At 39.3% G+C, this 15,217-nt stretch overlaps 1 protein-coding gene across 9 annotated transcripts in view; it reads left to right on the top strand.

Annotated features, from left to right (window-relative positions):
* LOC120947666 (low-density lipoprotein receptor-like) overlaps window positions 1-15,217 on the top strand; it is a 159,638-nt gene that overhangs the window by 28,545 nt on the left and 115,876 nt on the right. For all 9 annotated transcript variants that reach the window (XR_005750894.2, XM_040363184.2, XM_040363189.2 and 6 more), the window contains exon 3: window positions 13,937-14,074. Coding sequence is in view for 8 of the 9 variants with exons in the window: in XM_040363184.2 (XP_040219118.2) it covers window positions 13,937-14,074 (138 nt within the window). In the remaining variant the exon portion in view is untranslated. The remainder of the gene's footprint in view (window positions 1-13,936; window positions 14,075-15,217) is intronic.

Raw genomic sequence — 15,217 nt, 5'->3', positions numbered from 1 at the left:
GCCTCGGTGGGACGTGAAATAAGATCAAGCGAAGCACGATACTACATACGAAACGGCATTTTACACCCCAGTGGTGCTGTGTTGTGAGAATTAATAAATGCTTGCCATGACGACAATAACAGCAATGTATGATGTACCTGATTGACTAGGTTCGGCACGTGTAAATTATTGACACGGAAGAATGAAACAACAGTCCCGACAGAAGGGATGCGTATGTTGAATTATTTATTTTGGCTTTTTGTTCGCATATGTGCGCCAAAATAACATCAAAGAGCGTTGGCTTTTTGATGTTGCAGCGCAATCGATGTTTTTGATGGAAAATGGTTTGAATTTTTGTCTCGCCAAACGTTGTGACGAGTTCATCTGACGGTCAACTGAGACGTGTGAAATATGTTTGTCACTGATGCAAGCAATAACATTCTTTGCATGTACTTTCCTTTCGTCATGCCTTATGAAAGACAGACATTTCAGATGGAAGGGTAATTAGGCAGTAAATTGGGTAAAGCATTTGCTTTGCGTCATGCAACAACAATTTTATATTTTATAAATGAAAAGTTTCACCACACCATAGCATGATGGAGTTAAAAAGATTGAACAACAAAGAACTGCTGCGAAATTAAATAGATTTAACTTGCAAATCATCTCTAAAGTAGATACAGTGAACCCCTCCTTATTTGAGAGGCGATGGGACTGTTGAATAAGAGGGGTTTTCAAATTAGAGAGGTTGAAAGTGAATGAAAGGTCCATACAAACAAGAAAGAGACAGAACATTTAGTATGCAGCCTTAACTGTTGTTATAGGAAACTGTGCATACGATTGCCAATTTGAGCATACATCATTCAATAACCATGGCAACACCATACACAATTAAGAGGGACACAGATTTCAGAGGTTTTCCAAATTAGAGGAACAAAAATGTACTGGAAATCAAGGGACTGTGCAAAATGTTCAAATAAGAGAGATTTTTCAAATTGGAGAGGTGTCAAATAAGAGAGGGTTCACTGTATATGAAATGTTTTCCACAGTGTTCGAATAAAACTTGTTCGCTTTTTTTATTTTGAGGAATTAGCAGACTGGAAAACTTTATTCAAGGAATAATTTACAATGTTAATTTAGCTTGATGTAGTGGTTCTGATACATCTTAATGAAGGACAAAAGGCAGAGCTGCTCAAAAATATCAAACCCGTCCAACAATTTATTTGATTTAATTCACAGCTTCAGTGTTTTTCCTGACATGCAATGACGTTGCAAATTTCGAACTCGAAAGCTGAATTTCTGGGTTCAGCTCGGAATTTGGAATGGGTTGATTGATTGTTGGTGTGATACTTTGACGTGATGAATGATTTTTCACTTAATTGAAGGATTTTAACTATAACGAGGTGCTGCTTTGAACAGATGTATAAAATGGTGGAGCACACTTGGCCTGTATTTTCTCTGAAAGATGACTTTGAAAAGGAACGTGTTGGCCTTAATTTGGGGATTATCAGTTAAAATATGTTGCTTTCCCTGCCAAGTATCAATTAATAATCAACAAAAATTGGCCTTAATAGTAATAAAAGTAATAATGTTGCTAAAAAAATAATGTAAGTATAGTTTTTGTAAAATCATATTCGTTGAGACGTAGAGTTTTACCAGCAAGTTATCTTTTGAAAGTTGTTTATTTTATACACTTAAATGTACAACAAAGGAATGTTCGCTAAGCTTGCCAACATGGTTGCTTTTCATTCAGTTCAGCGCGTTAAACATGAGCTCGTGAGATACAAGGCGTCTCCACGATTATGCATGTTTAATAATTGTGTTAATGTAATGTAATTGTAATTGTAGTTGCCATTTAGTATGGTTTTCTCCAAAATGAAGATTTTCATGATTACTACTGTTGTTCATCATGACTATTGATGTTCAACTGAACATGAATTTCATACCAGCAAAGTTCGAAATTTTCTTGACGCGTAGAGTAAAATGGTGATTTTGCTGTAGACTCATTTTGTAAGGTAGCGCAAAAAGGCTGGAGAATTTGGTAGAGACGGTCTGTTTGCTAATAGAATATTCTTTATCGTACCTATTCCGGTTGTGCCAGGACAACTTACTATCATTTATATTCTGCACTTTGGTCATGAGGTGCTCTGCCATGTACTTCTTTGCACCGTGGAAGGAACATGAAACGAGCAAATGTCATCAGCTTACAACGGGCACTGATTAATGTTTCAACATGTTTCTAAGCTATGATGGCAGTGTGAACATTTCGTGAGTGAATAAAGACGGCCACTTTGCTTTCATACGCGCGAAATGATACACATTCATATATTGTTTGATATTGAGATATCAAGGGTAGGGCTGGTATAGAGACGTTTCCGCAAATTTGAAAACGCAGTACAATTCTTGGTACTTGTCACCACAGTTCTTTTCTTATACGAAGTAAGCTTAGTTTACAAACTGTTTTAGCACAAAATGTATATTTTTGTGCAATGTTGTAACTAGAATGTTGTCTATTGTATATTTTTTCAGCGAGATGGATTTTTAATGATTTCCATTCCGTTCGCTTGTCAGTATCTTCGGTGAGGTACTGGTCGATGAAATTATCAAGCCGAAGTTGGTTTTGATGGCAAAAGGCAAAAAGATGATGAGCGTAGCGAAGTTTCCTCGAACAGATGGAAACCTCACACCGCTCGAGCTACTGTACAACAGCTTTGGCCAACTTTTTACGCACCGTGTGCCCGTTTTCCAAGCCCTTGCGCAGCACTGGTTTGCCGTGGCTATCAACATTAATGACAAAAATGGCGAGAAATTACCCATTTTGTAGCTCGTGCGTTTATCAGCTACTTTGTCGCCGTTTTTCGTTATTTCATCACTGCTGGGGCCTGGCAACGGTCGTGATAGTCCTCTTTCGAGGCGGTGCACATTTCTTATGCTGCTTACGAAAAGTTTTCTCTGCGAATGAGCCTGAAGGTCTGAAGGAACTGACGCGCACCTATCGATCCGTTCATGGCGTTGCGTTTGCGTTGATGGTTGCCTTTGCCGTCTATTTATGCTTTACGTATTACCTTTGCTCTCTGCCTCTGCTACGGGTGACGGTTTCAAACCGACGTAATTTGCATTACCTGACCGAGTTTTTATTCGCTTTCATTTAGCGTTTTATTTCCCCGGCATAAAGTAAGGATCGAAAGGTCATCGTTGGTTATTGCTTTATTTTACTCCGTGCCATTTTCTCGTTATCTCCATCTTGGCAGACTTCCTTAACACCTATCGCCGTGGGTACACTGGTCAACAAATTCGGGTGAAACGGGGGCTTTTCTGGTGTGGCTGTATTATTATACTACGAAAATACTTTCACTAACAACTTTTGTCACTTTCAGTAGCTGATGAGCTTTGGATGAGCATTGGTTCCGCAAATGGAAGTTTTATCGTGATTTTTTTATGTGTGTTCCTTGGGTAAGAAGATTGTGGGTGAATGTGGTAAGATAAAAACGTAATCTGTTAAGTGACATCCTTGGACAGGGCGCTGTTAGTTGGAATGAAGGCGAAAATGCAAGCTGAAAAGAACGGAAAAGCCGGTGTTGCTGGGTAGCATCCCGTGGTCGGGATCCCTATCGTTGAGCAAGGAAGGCACTACAACGCACCTTGATAGAGATAAAGTATCATGAAAATTTATGCGATTCTCATGCCATGTTCACTACCTTACCCGTTGTCTGTACTGTTAACTGTTCAGCTTCGTGTTCCGTGCCATAACTTTATTGCGTTAAAGTGATGCAGTCCATGGAACTGTTCAAATTCATAGAAGTATGATGCATGTACGGCTTTAAAAATATTGTACATGTTATTAGGTTTAATGCGAAGTGGAATGCTTAAGATTTGTATTTGCTGGAAATCACACAATGTAAACGTAAGCCTTGTTTGTGTCAAAAGTTTTTCTCTCAAAATGTTATGTTCAACCGAACCACTCTTGGAATTCAAAATAAAGGAAGAAAAAGTAAGTAGCACAACGAACTCACTGTTTTGGTTACCGTCACACTTTGACAAGTAAGAACGTTTACTTGCTCAGCAACAGTTTTCTTCTGTAATTTAGTTTAAATAATCTTATTACAAAACTAGGCAATGTTGGCTGTACCTACCACGGTCGACAGCATTGTGTGAGCTGATTGATTAAACTAACTGAGACTTTCTGTTGCGGCGGCAAATCCGGACAGCAACGAAAGGCAACCTTCTCGAGCAAGAACCTTGCCCCGGAAAGCCAGAGGGAATGAAATTTATTCGCACACGATTCCTTCTCATTTATAACCACTGTTCTTTCTCGCTTTGTCGCTGTTTCTCTCTCTATCTCTCTCCCTCTATCTCGTGCATCATGGGAAGTGAAAACCACAGCTTTGTACACATTAAAGCGAGCAAGAAATGAATTTGTTGTTGCGGCAAGGAAAGCAAATTAACCGTGGACTGGTGTCAAAATGTTCCAAAAGTCGTTTATGTGCTGGTGTTTCGAGGAATTGTTCCGCCGGAGCTTAGAGCGAAACAGCAGGGGAATCAACTGGAAATGGCAAAGACTCGCCGTTTTGCATAGCTTAGCAATAAGCTTGTATTTGTTTAGAGCTGCGGAAGAAGCAAGATGGTTCGCTTTAGTTGTTTGGTGCAGGCAACAGCACTGTTTTGGTCTGAGCATGATGTTGCTGTACGTTTTGCTATAAAGTTTTTTTGAATTATTAGATTTGTTTTTCTCAGCTGACACGATTGGCATGTCTCTCAATTTTTATATATTTTTTATGCGAGGCTTGTTAATATTAGAACTAAAAGGAAAAGTGTAAAGAGAAGCAACAAAAAAACTTAATTAAAATCCGCTTGCGAACGAATCTTCTATTCCGTTCATGAAATGCAGATTCAGTTGCAAAAATAATGTTGTACTGAATCTTACTTTTACGGCAGTTCACTTAATTAAGGGATTTATGTGATTTCATAAGCGTTTCAATAGCTTTTCGAATCAACGCTTCATATAAATGCATGAACACATTCAATTTATTTAGCCGTACAGATTCAGTTTTATCTATTCCAGTTGCTCTGATCATTTCTTCAGATGTATAACATATTACATAAGAGAATTTCATAGGTATAGTAACACATTAGAGTCTATTGAAAATGATTAATTTGCCAGAGATCAACAAAGACCTCATTTTTGGAATAGGATTCCATTTCCAACCAATATTATTATTAATAACCGAAGGTGCGCGGTATTGCGCAAGTGGCAGTTTAGCGTTGTTGGAAATAAGTTGGCAAAACACGTGGCTGCACAATTGCTCTTACCGGGAAATCATTTCACAGTGGGTTTAAGTCAAGACGCTTCAAATTGTCCTGCCAACCTGTGTGCAGAAGCTATTCCGAAATACATCAGAAAGCTCAGCCTCATTCCTGCTGTGTGTAATCAGAGGATGGGGAATTCAAAGAGTAATCTTTTCTGCTCGAAAGCACATGAATAGGCAAAACGCACTTACAGACCGCTTTTTGAAGCATTGCTCAAAATTGGCGGCAATATTTGATTGCCACTTGCACGACTTAGGTACCATGATAAATGAGTGTACTTTTCCGCCTCTGCTTCTCTTCTGCTTCATACATCGAATGTAGCCGGCAGTGTCACGACCGAATTCTTGCTTGAGGATACCTTTCCCTTACCCTTTGGGACGGTATGGCATGCCTGGAACGGTGCGATGATTCTTTCGTGAGTATTTCACATTGTATCAACTGAACAGAATGCTTTCTTCAATCAACAAACACACGAGCACTGTGCTAATAGCGCCCGGCAAAGCATTCCCTGTACCCCTGAGCAAAGTGGGCCCGGTAGTGTACCGGGCATAATAGGCTGCCGAAGGCAAAGCGGAATATTGCTGGCAGTTTCCCGACGGTTTTCCGCATGTTTTCATTTTAACGAGTGCTTCAAAGAAACGGAGTGCACTGCAGCAAAGCCGGAGGCTGGGTGTAGAAAGAAGGGTCAAAAAGGGATGGAACACCGGTGTTATTGTTACGCGTCTTCGACAAACAAATTTGCTCCATCATTAATTATGGAATAGCTCGTTGAACAAACATCGAGAGGGGTCGTTATGTGTATGTACCGTGAGAGAATGGTTTCGGTGTGTACATTCCTGGCTTCTGGTGCTTTTGCACTGGCAGAACGGAATGGTGGAACGGTTTGGGGTGTAAAACAGGTGGAACACGGCACAGGGGATGTGCCGGAGCGAGGATTTTGCTCTCTCTGTCTTTCTTTGTGACTGCAGCTCTACGTGGCCGAGTGGTCTCCCACATGAAATCGCACACGTGGTGACGGTCGAGGGGTAGAATATGCTTGAAAAGGTGACGATGGCTCCGGAGCAGAAGCAACCAGTTTCAGGGGAAGGATTGGTCGGGACAAGCAATCATTGAAATAATGGAAATAATTGAAAGGGCACATGACCCTGGTTCCCGGAGCTTAGGTGAATTGCGGGCGACTGTATAGACTGGGAGTCCTGGGGTTACATACACGCGTATCTCCTCGACTTGCCACTAGTAGTTTCTGTTCGCCGTAGTAGCTATAACAACATTGTTCAGTCAGGGAAGGTAGTTGGCCGGGTCCGAGGTGGGACAGGGATTAGACTTGGACTGGAAGAATGCATGGTAGCAAACATGGAGATTCCCGAGATCTGCAGAATAACAGAATGTTCTTGTTTGTCTACAAGTTTGGGTGGGTTACGCGTTGAAGTTTGTTTGTGTTTGTATTTGCTCTTCCGAACCGATTGGGGATTTCTGTGCAGAATCCTCAGCGCTTAAACATGGCTGGTTACCTGATCTGCTTGCGCGACCCTGCAGGATGGTATCTCAACCAATACCCGTCGTCTGTTTGCTAGCCTTGTTTGGAATGAGTTAAGTATGCTTGATACGTACCGTGCAATCTTTTGCAACCGTGAAGAAGACCCTCGGAGTTACCTCGTACTTTATCATCGAGAATTGCTGGAGACAGAAACGAAGAAATATTGTCAGTTGTAGGCTCTAAGAGCATGCTACACGGTGTGTTTAGTAGCGACCCTTTTTATGACCATGTAAATGGAGAATGTTTGGTTGTTGGCGTAATGACTTGAGAAAAGAGCACTAAGAAGGTATGAATACTATTCGGTGGGTGAAACGAGCTAGTTCCATTCATGTGTTTCGTACCAACGTTTTACAATGGCGGTTGATTGTTTTATTAAGTTATCACACTACTGTTTTGAAATTACACATTCCTTCAATACAAAGTGTTACAAAGGAATCTGAAACTGTAACACCCAGGTAATTTTTTTTATATAATTTATGATCTCAAAAGAGAAAGTCTTCCATGTTTCACATAATCTTTAAACCTAGTATCACGTATGGGGCTGAAAATCTATGTCCAGTAAAGTCAAAATAAATCATCACAATTGAATTCATCTGTGAATTCAATTGAATAATCTGCCGTTACATTTTAAACCTTATTTAAGAATGGTAAGGGGAAGAGTGTGATTTGCTTTTGCTCTAGCAGTTCTACGGATTAATGCTACACGATGGATCAAAAACTTACCTTGCATAGTGTACGTTGCTGTCCCAGTAAAACCGGAAAAAAACTTTTTACCTTCTTACGATCTCCAGCATGACAAAAAGAGCAAGTAAAGTCTAACAGCGAACATAACGCGGAACAGTTCGGCAAGGAAGTTCAGTGGAAAATTACCACTGCATTTTACTAATATCGTATAATTTTTTGTGTGTCTTTCGTTCGCATACGCCGTCACAAGAGTTTCATCGTTGTCTACGGTGCTGCGAGGAGATCGAGGGTTGGCATCGATGAAACCGAACTATTTTCCCCCCTCACGGATGACTGTGACGTGACCGGAATAATGATATTCCAGCGCAAAGTTATATCATCCATCAGCGGAAGTCTGGGAGAGCGGAAAAACTAACGCCATTATGCTGCTAAGTGTACAGCTTGAACGTCTTGCGTCTCGATCCCGGGACGAAGATGTCCACTGCCCAGCCAATATCGGCACACGGGGCTGTGCTGTTGTCCCGGTGTCGGCTGTTTGGAGCAACATATTTGGGCAAACTACCGCTAAAAGTAGACAAGTTCGTAAGTTCATTGGATCTCCGGCCCAGTGTGCTTAGTTAATTTGATTTTAATGATGGTACCGGCCGACAAGAATCGTGCCACTCGTACCGGGAAAGAAGCTTCTTGAGCACGGTGCGCGGCACAATCCGTGATGGCAGGGTACGTACGGATTGGGATCGTTGGGGCAACTTCAGTGTGTATCTTACAAAACGGAGGCCCTCCATTGCTCCTGGTCCCTTATTGTGGATCTTTACTATTATCGACTTCGGACCTTTCTCAGTTAGCTCTGAAGTTTTCGTACTCTGCCGTGGCAATTCGAGAGAAGAAAATGTGCCTTGTGTGGTTACACTAATTCGCCCGAGTTTATGGCGGTCGATGTGGTGCGATATGTGAGAGGTATGTAATTTACTTTGCTAAAGTTTGCCCATGGGGTAATGTGTTTTTATGTCGTATCATGGTGGTTGGTGTTGCTTATGGTGTTTTTTTTTTGGTACAAAGGGTGAGCACATTTTTGGCTTTGCGGTATAGTAATAATATTAAAAATTAGAAAAAATATGAAAGTTTGTTAGATGGCGATACAACAAATGAGATAAAAATATTGGAACGAACTTTTTTTCTTTTTCAAACCAAAAGCCTTTATTTTCAAGCCAGCAACGAGAAAGTTCGAGTGAATAGTGCCTTTTGCACGATGTGAAACTCAGACGTACATGCTACAATCGTTTGATTTCGTTTGTTTGACGCGCGTATGCTAAAGTAGTACGATCCCTGGGGAGCGTATGGAGGTACCAATCTACTGTTGACTTCCAGACCGGTCACATTAACAAGCCCGTAGAGGGGACACTGTTTCAGCACCTGGGGAAAATTCTCCCTAGCCAAGTTGATAGCAATTCTAGTGACCGGGTTTATTTGCGTGTTGAGATTTTTCGTCAGATGACAATACTCAAACGTTGTTCCGTACAGCAGATTTTTCGTTTGAAAGTATTGCGTGTAGAGATTGAAGATGATCAGCAGCTTCGAAGTGGGTTCTAGAATGTCCAGCATCACGTCGACCACTTGCGGTTCGTTACGACGCGTTAAGAGTCGGCTTAGCATAAGTGTGCTCACTTTGGAATTTTCATCCGAACAGTCCAAACGTTTTATAAGAAGTGGCTGCAATCAGATTATTTTGTCTCGAGCATAGTTGGTTTGAAAGTACCTTTCGTAACGATGTGGATTTTATGTTCTTACACGAGTAATGTTGCGATGATCATTGTGTACGGCCGTCGCTAGAAATAGGATGATGATGGATAAACATGTAGGGAGTTTAAAAAACATTTTAACTTTTTCTAATTTCTGCTACCACTTCTTATGTTGCCCCTAACAAATCGCTGTTTTGAGTTGTGGTTTGTTTCTGTGTTTATTTTTAACTTCGCAATCGATTGTTTGTACTCTGAAACGGATTGGTTGAAGTCTCCCTTGGAATTGAGAGTAATCCTTTATAATATTCCATCAATGTCGGTTACATTTACAGCATTAACGAGAACAGCAAATAGTTGTAATTGGGGCAAAACAGTACTGATTACCATAGTCCATAGTTTGTTTCTCGAGTGCGTCAGATTTTATCAATTACAATTATAAGCGGGCCGGTATTTTGAGGGGTTTACGAAGTTCCAATTTGTTTTTCGTTCTTTTTTATCATTTTTTAAACCTTTTTTCAATGCGAATTTTGACAATTTTTATACCTATCGACTTTCAAGGGATATATCGTATTTAAATACTATAACAATTCAAAATGACTTTCATGAGTTTTGTGATCAATGACAAATCCAACGCGTATACATGCTTTTAGTGAGATGTGATAGTCGTTAAGATAAGCGAATTAATTTTAAAATTTAATTTTTCATGAAATACTTATTGCTTCAAAAAAATAAATCTACTGGTGTATCATTTTTCTTAAGCAACTAGGTAGCATTACCTTTTTTCTATCATTTTATGTCAGCTTCTAACCATGCACTAAAAGCGGTTTGGTTGCGTTTGTTATATGCACGAAATTCCACGTAGTATGTGCCTGACATGACAAAGCTTGGAATTAGTCGGTCATCAACAAGCAGCCCGGTAATGTTGAACACCTTGCCCTTCCGGATCGGACAGTCTGTAAGCAACTGTGGCAGATGTTTCTGCGCGTAATCCAGCGCAAATTTGTTGACCGGGTTTTTGATCGACAGTATGTCCTTGTTTTGCTGACAGTACTCCATAGTGGTCGCTAGCAGTGGAGTACGGGTGCGAAAGTACTGTATGTACAAGCCGCCAGCGACGTTTACTTTTTGCAAGCTGTTTAAAAATTCCAGTATCACTCCTAACACTTGCGAACCGTTGCGAAGCGTTTCCATATGGCAGTAATGCAGTTTGCTTATCTCGTAAGGATGATCGATGCATTGGAAACGTTTCAAATTGACCTGGAAGTAAGAAGTTAAAAATTCCTCTTGCATAAATTATAATAGCCAAAAGTATGAAAAATGCTCTGTAATACTCTGGTGCTGACTACTGTGACAGGGAAGTAAAAGATTGCCTGTACTGTAACCAAGAATATTAGATATTTCATGATGTGCAGTTAATATTGGACTGATTTATAATTTGTATTACTTCTCATTTCTTCGGACATCTTTCCTTAATCTTAATTTTTTATTAACAAATTAGTAAATAATTGCACTATTGTATGTGATTACACTTTTATTGATAATAATCAGTAAACGATGATAGCAATTACTGTATTTCCGCAATAGGTGAAACAATAATACATTAATGCTGGCCTTGGTAAATTTAGACTGTATTCTTTTTCTGATGCGAATGAACAATCATAGTGGAAAACGTTAAAAGCTCGTCTGATAGATATTTAGATACATAGATAGATAGATAGATATTTGGGTTGTTGCTTAAAATTTATTTGTTTTGTAAGGGGTTTATTTGATGAAAATGGAAAATATTTATTACTGTTTAGCGCACATACTATAACAATATTTTCTTTCGATGCTTTGAAATATGTCTCATTTTAGGATGTCCTGGAATTCCCTGTTTTTAATGTTTAACAATGTTGTTGATGTGTATAGTATTGTAGCAGTTTTGTACTTCCTGGATAACTTCGTTTCGGTTTGTTACAAAAAAGCGTTTAACCACTTCTGCATTCAAATCGCTAAATTTTCCTTTTATAATGTGAATAAAGACATCGTTTTGTTGAATATTGATGGTGTGGCAACGGAAAACTCTGTTTCGTAATGGAACACAGTTTCGTTTCGTTTGTTGTGGAACCGTTGCGATGCGAAGTACCCGCCGGGCGTAATGAACGGAGGAATCAGGTTTTTATCAACCACCAGACCGCTCACATTAAAGCAGCCCACTATTGGACAGGGTTTAAGTACTTGGGGGAAGTTGTGCTTGGCATAGTTGTAGATGAGCACAGCAACAGGATTATTTGATCGGGACTCGTTGCGCATCAGAAACTCACAGTACTCAAATGTGGTACCGTAAACAATTATAAGACTTTGACGATTCTTTACGTATATATTCGTGCTGACGTATAGCTTTTGAAGTGGCTGTTCCACGTTGGCGACGATGTTTATTACCTGAGGGCCATGACGAGGACTGTCTAGATTGCATTTCACTAGTCTTACAGTGGGGATAGGTTGTCCAACACATTCGAATCGTTTGAAAAAGACTGGCTACACAAATTAGAAAACGAGAGTATATAGTAATAGTTGAATTATTTTCGGTTCAATAATTCACATCTTACTTTAGAGCTTTTCTGATATGCGTCTTTCGATGCAAACATACTAATTGTTATAAAACACACAACTAAACACCGTAGCATTGCAGTTCGTTTCGACAACGTAGTATAAACTGCTCTGTTTAGGTGCTCGAATTTTTGGTAGTGTCGTTTGGTATTCACCGATGCTTAGCTAATGGCTAAAATAGAACCAGAATTTAAGTGATTAATCTAATATGAGATGTTGCAGCTGATGGCAAGCAGTCGCATTGAATATCGGTATCGCTTGGATCAGTTGTAAATGACAACCACGGTCCATGAAACAGATCGTTGTCGTTTTACCTTGTTGTTGATGCAATTAGAGAACCCTGAGAAATAACTACCGTGTTATTAAGCCAAATTTAGATAGAAATCAGGTATATTTAGCGGTTTTGGGAAAAATAAAAAAAAATTATTCAAGCAGACGAACATTTTACACGGACATAATGTTTTACCATTATAGTCTATAAATGTGTCGTTTCAATATTCTAATGTTGATTTCTTTATGTTCATGAAGAAAAATAGAAAATAATAAAAACTAATATTGCCCGTTTTCCGAAAACTCTAACCTAAAATAGCAACACTGTAATTCAACGGCTTTTCCGAGATAATTGAATCGCATAGCCAAGCGAGCAGTGTTTGGTTGCGCTTGTTGTACATTCGGAAGTTGGTACGAAACCTTCCGGTCGGCATTATCGGCGGTGCCAAATTTTCGTCAATCTTCATGTTGGTAATATTTACCACCCCGGAAGCAGGACACTGGAGCAGGGCTTGAGGAAACTTTAGCTTTGCCACAGCGTAAATGAGCTTGGCAACGGGATTGTGATATGATTCGGTCGAGGACATATACTCACAGTAGTCAAAGGTGGTACCGAACAGGTACGTTCGCGTGTGTTGATACTGCGAGAAGACCGTAACGTCCATGAACACTCGATGTATTAGATTTCGCGTCTTCAGCAAAAGTGTCAGCAGCTGAGGTCCTTTGCGAGGTGTATGCACGGTGCATTCTTCCAACTCTGTGAGAGCATACGGAAGATCGTAACATTGAAACTGCTTGATTCGTATGTCCTGAAAATGATTAAATTAGCGCAATCTCTACACTGACATTGGAATGGTGGTACAAAAAAAAAACTTCAAGCAAACCTTCATAATGGCTTCCGTGGGATGGGGGAATGTTGTTAGCATGATCAAAACGTACCAACACCATAAACCATCCATGATTGCTCAAGAAGCACTGTATGGTGTGCGGTATGTAGCGAGACAGAAAAATAATTTGACTGATTTGCTGTTTGCGTTATAACACCCGAAAAAAGAATTATCTATCTAGTCATAAAATTTATCAAAAAATAATTGAAGCTCTTTGTATAATACACACATCATTATAAAAAAACAATGGTTTGACAATACATATTTTTAATTATCTTTTATTTGGTTTTGTTTTGATGTTTTGTCAAAACTACCATTAACATGGAGTTGACATGGAATTGACATGCATGTTGGAGTTGACTTTGCTCTGACTGTGTTTCATTGCGTTATATTATATGGCAGAAGCAGGATTGATTGTTTGATAACAATATGTGAGTTTCCGTTAACTTCATGCATCCGTAATACATATTGAACCATGCCACTTAACGTACAGAAACCTCACTGAGTGTCCGGTTACTGATGACATCTCCAATTCCTCTCGAGAATCATTGTATTAAAGCCGTATTTTTATTTAACGGTCCGTTTCATCATGTGGGATTTAAAGCCAACATCTATTAGTTTCACTAGTTTTTTTTTGAACAAGAGAGAAGGAATATTTTGATAAAATATTGTGATGGCATTATGTGGTGGTTCTAACAGATGAGTTTAATTTCACTGCCAATTATGAAGTGCGACGATTAAAGGGGGGGGGGGGGGGGGGGTTGATTTTTTAGCTTTTACGGAAAATATTTTAAATTCACTTTCCACTACAGACATTCATGCATATAAAGTGAAATCGTAAAGCAAAAATGTAATTTAAAATACGGGACCATATATATTGATTGTTACATGTAGTTAGCAATTATATGAATCTAACGCGTTGTTCTTGTATCTTTTTTTTATTTTAGTTAATATGACTCTCCAGTGCGCTGAACGTCAATTTCGCTGCGGCAGTGGCCAATGCATCCATATAAGTTTCGTGTGCGACGGCGAAGATGATTGTAACGACGGTAGTGATGAGGATGTACACGTGTGCAAAATTACAGGTAAGTCGGAAGAAGCGTTGTTATATAAATTAAAAACACCATGTGTTCTGTATAAAGTGCAGCAACTTTTAGGCCCTAGAAACCCCCTTATTTATGGGAATTTTAATCCAAAATCAGTAAACCATACTAAAGATAAGATAAATAAGCTGCTTCAAGCAAGCAATGCTTTACAAAGAAAGCTTCCCACCGACAACTGAAACGAGGTTTGAGCTTATACAAAATTCATCAGCTTTTGAAATGTTCATACAGTTCAACGGAGAAGCCAGAAGCTCTCTAATCAATTAGTATTCCATACGAAATTGATCTTTGCATAGATGGTCACTGACTAGATGGTTGACCAGCGCTCAAATTGTTTACAAATGTGTAGCTACTGTTTACAGTATTTTATACCACAATCTCAACAGCCTCAAACGCAGCCGGATGGACTTAGGGCATGAATGGCTATCTTTTCAAACGTCGGTAGTGAACTTGGAGAAAGTTTTGGTTGATCTTCTCCATAGATCCGATGAATCGAGTTGTCTTCCCTGGCCTTTGCCTTTAGGTTACGTATGGCTGGTGCCCACTGAGTTTTGGTTTGATTTTGCAAATGGAACTTTACGGTTAATTATTGAACCAGACCGAAACATTCCGCCAAAAGTTTATCTTACGCTGGCTGATAGAGCTAGCTACAGTAGTGGATGGTCAGAATAGCTACCAATGCATTATTGGGTTGAAAAGCTGAAAGAATATTTGGAGCGCTGATAAACTTTAGTTGCTGTGGATGGTAGATCACGCCTTGAGACTCTTAAGATAATCCGAATAGTCTTATGTTTACTCGAAGTAACTTAATTTTCCAGTTTTCATTAGTAAAGCTGTGTTCAAGCTCTAGCTGTAACATTTGGTGGGATAAGTTTTCGTTGAATGAATACGAAAGATTCATTCAGCACGAATGTTATTAATATGTCATAGATTTATATTTAAATTTTATTTGGTTTTATTATTATTGGTTATAGCTTGATTAGACTCGCTAAAAAAGATTACGCATGTGTAGCTCTATCTATATTAATGACATTTTTTAACTTAATTTCTATAGTCTAGTTCTTGAAATCAAATAAGTTTACTGCACAATTTTACATGGGTTTCATGACATGCATACAACTTGTT

Source organism: Anopheles coluzzii, chromosome 2, assembly GCF_943734685.1.
Source record: "Anopheles coluzzii chromosome 2, AcolN3, whole genome shotgun sequence".
NCBI classification, from domain to species: Eukaryota; Metazoa; Arthropoda; class Insecta; order Diptera; family Culicidae; genus Anopheles; species Anopheles coluzzii.
Note: the sequence above shows the minus strand (reverse complement) of the source record. Positions and strands in the feature narration are given on the sequence as shown.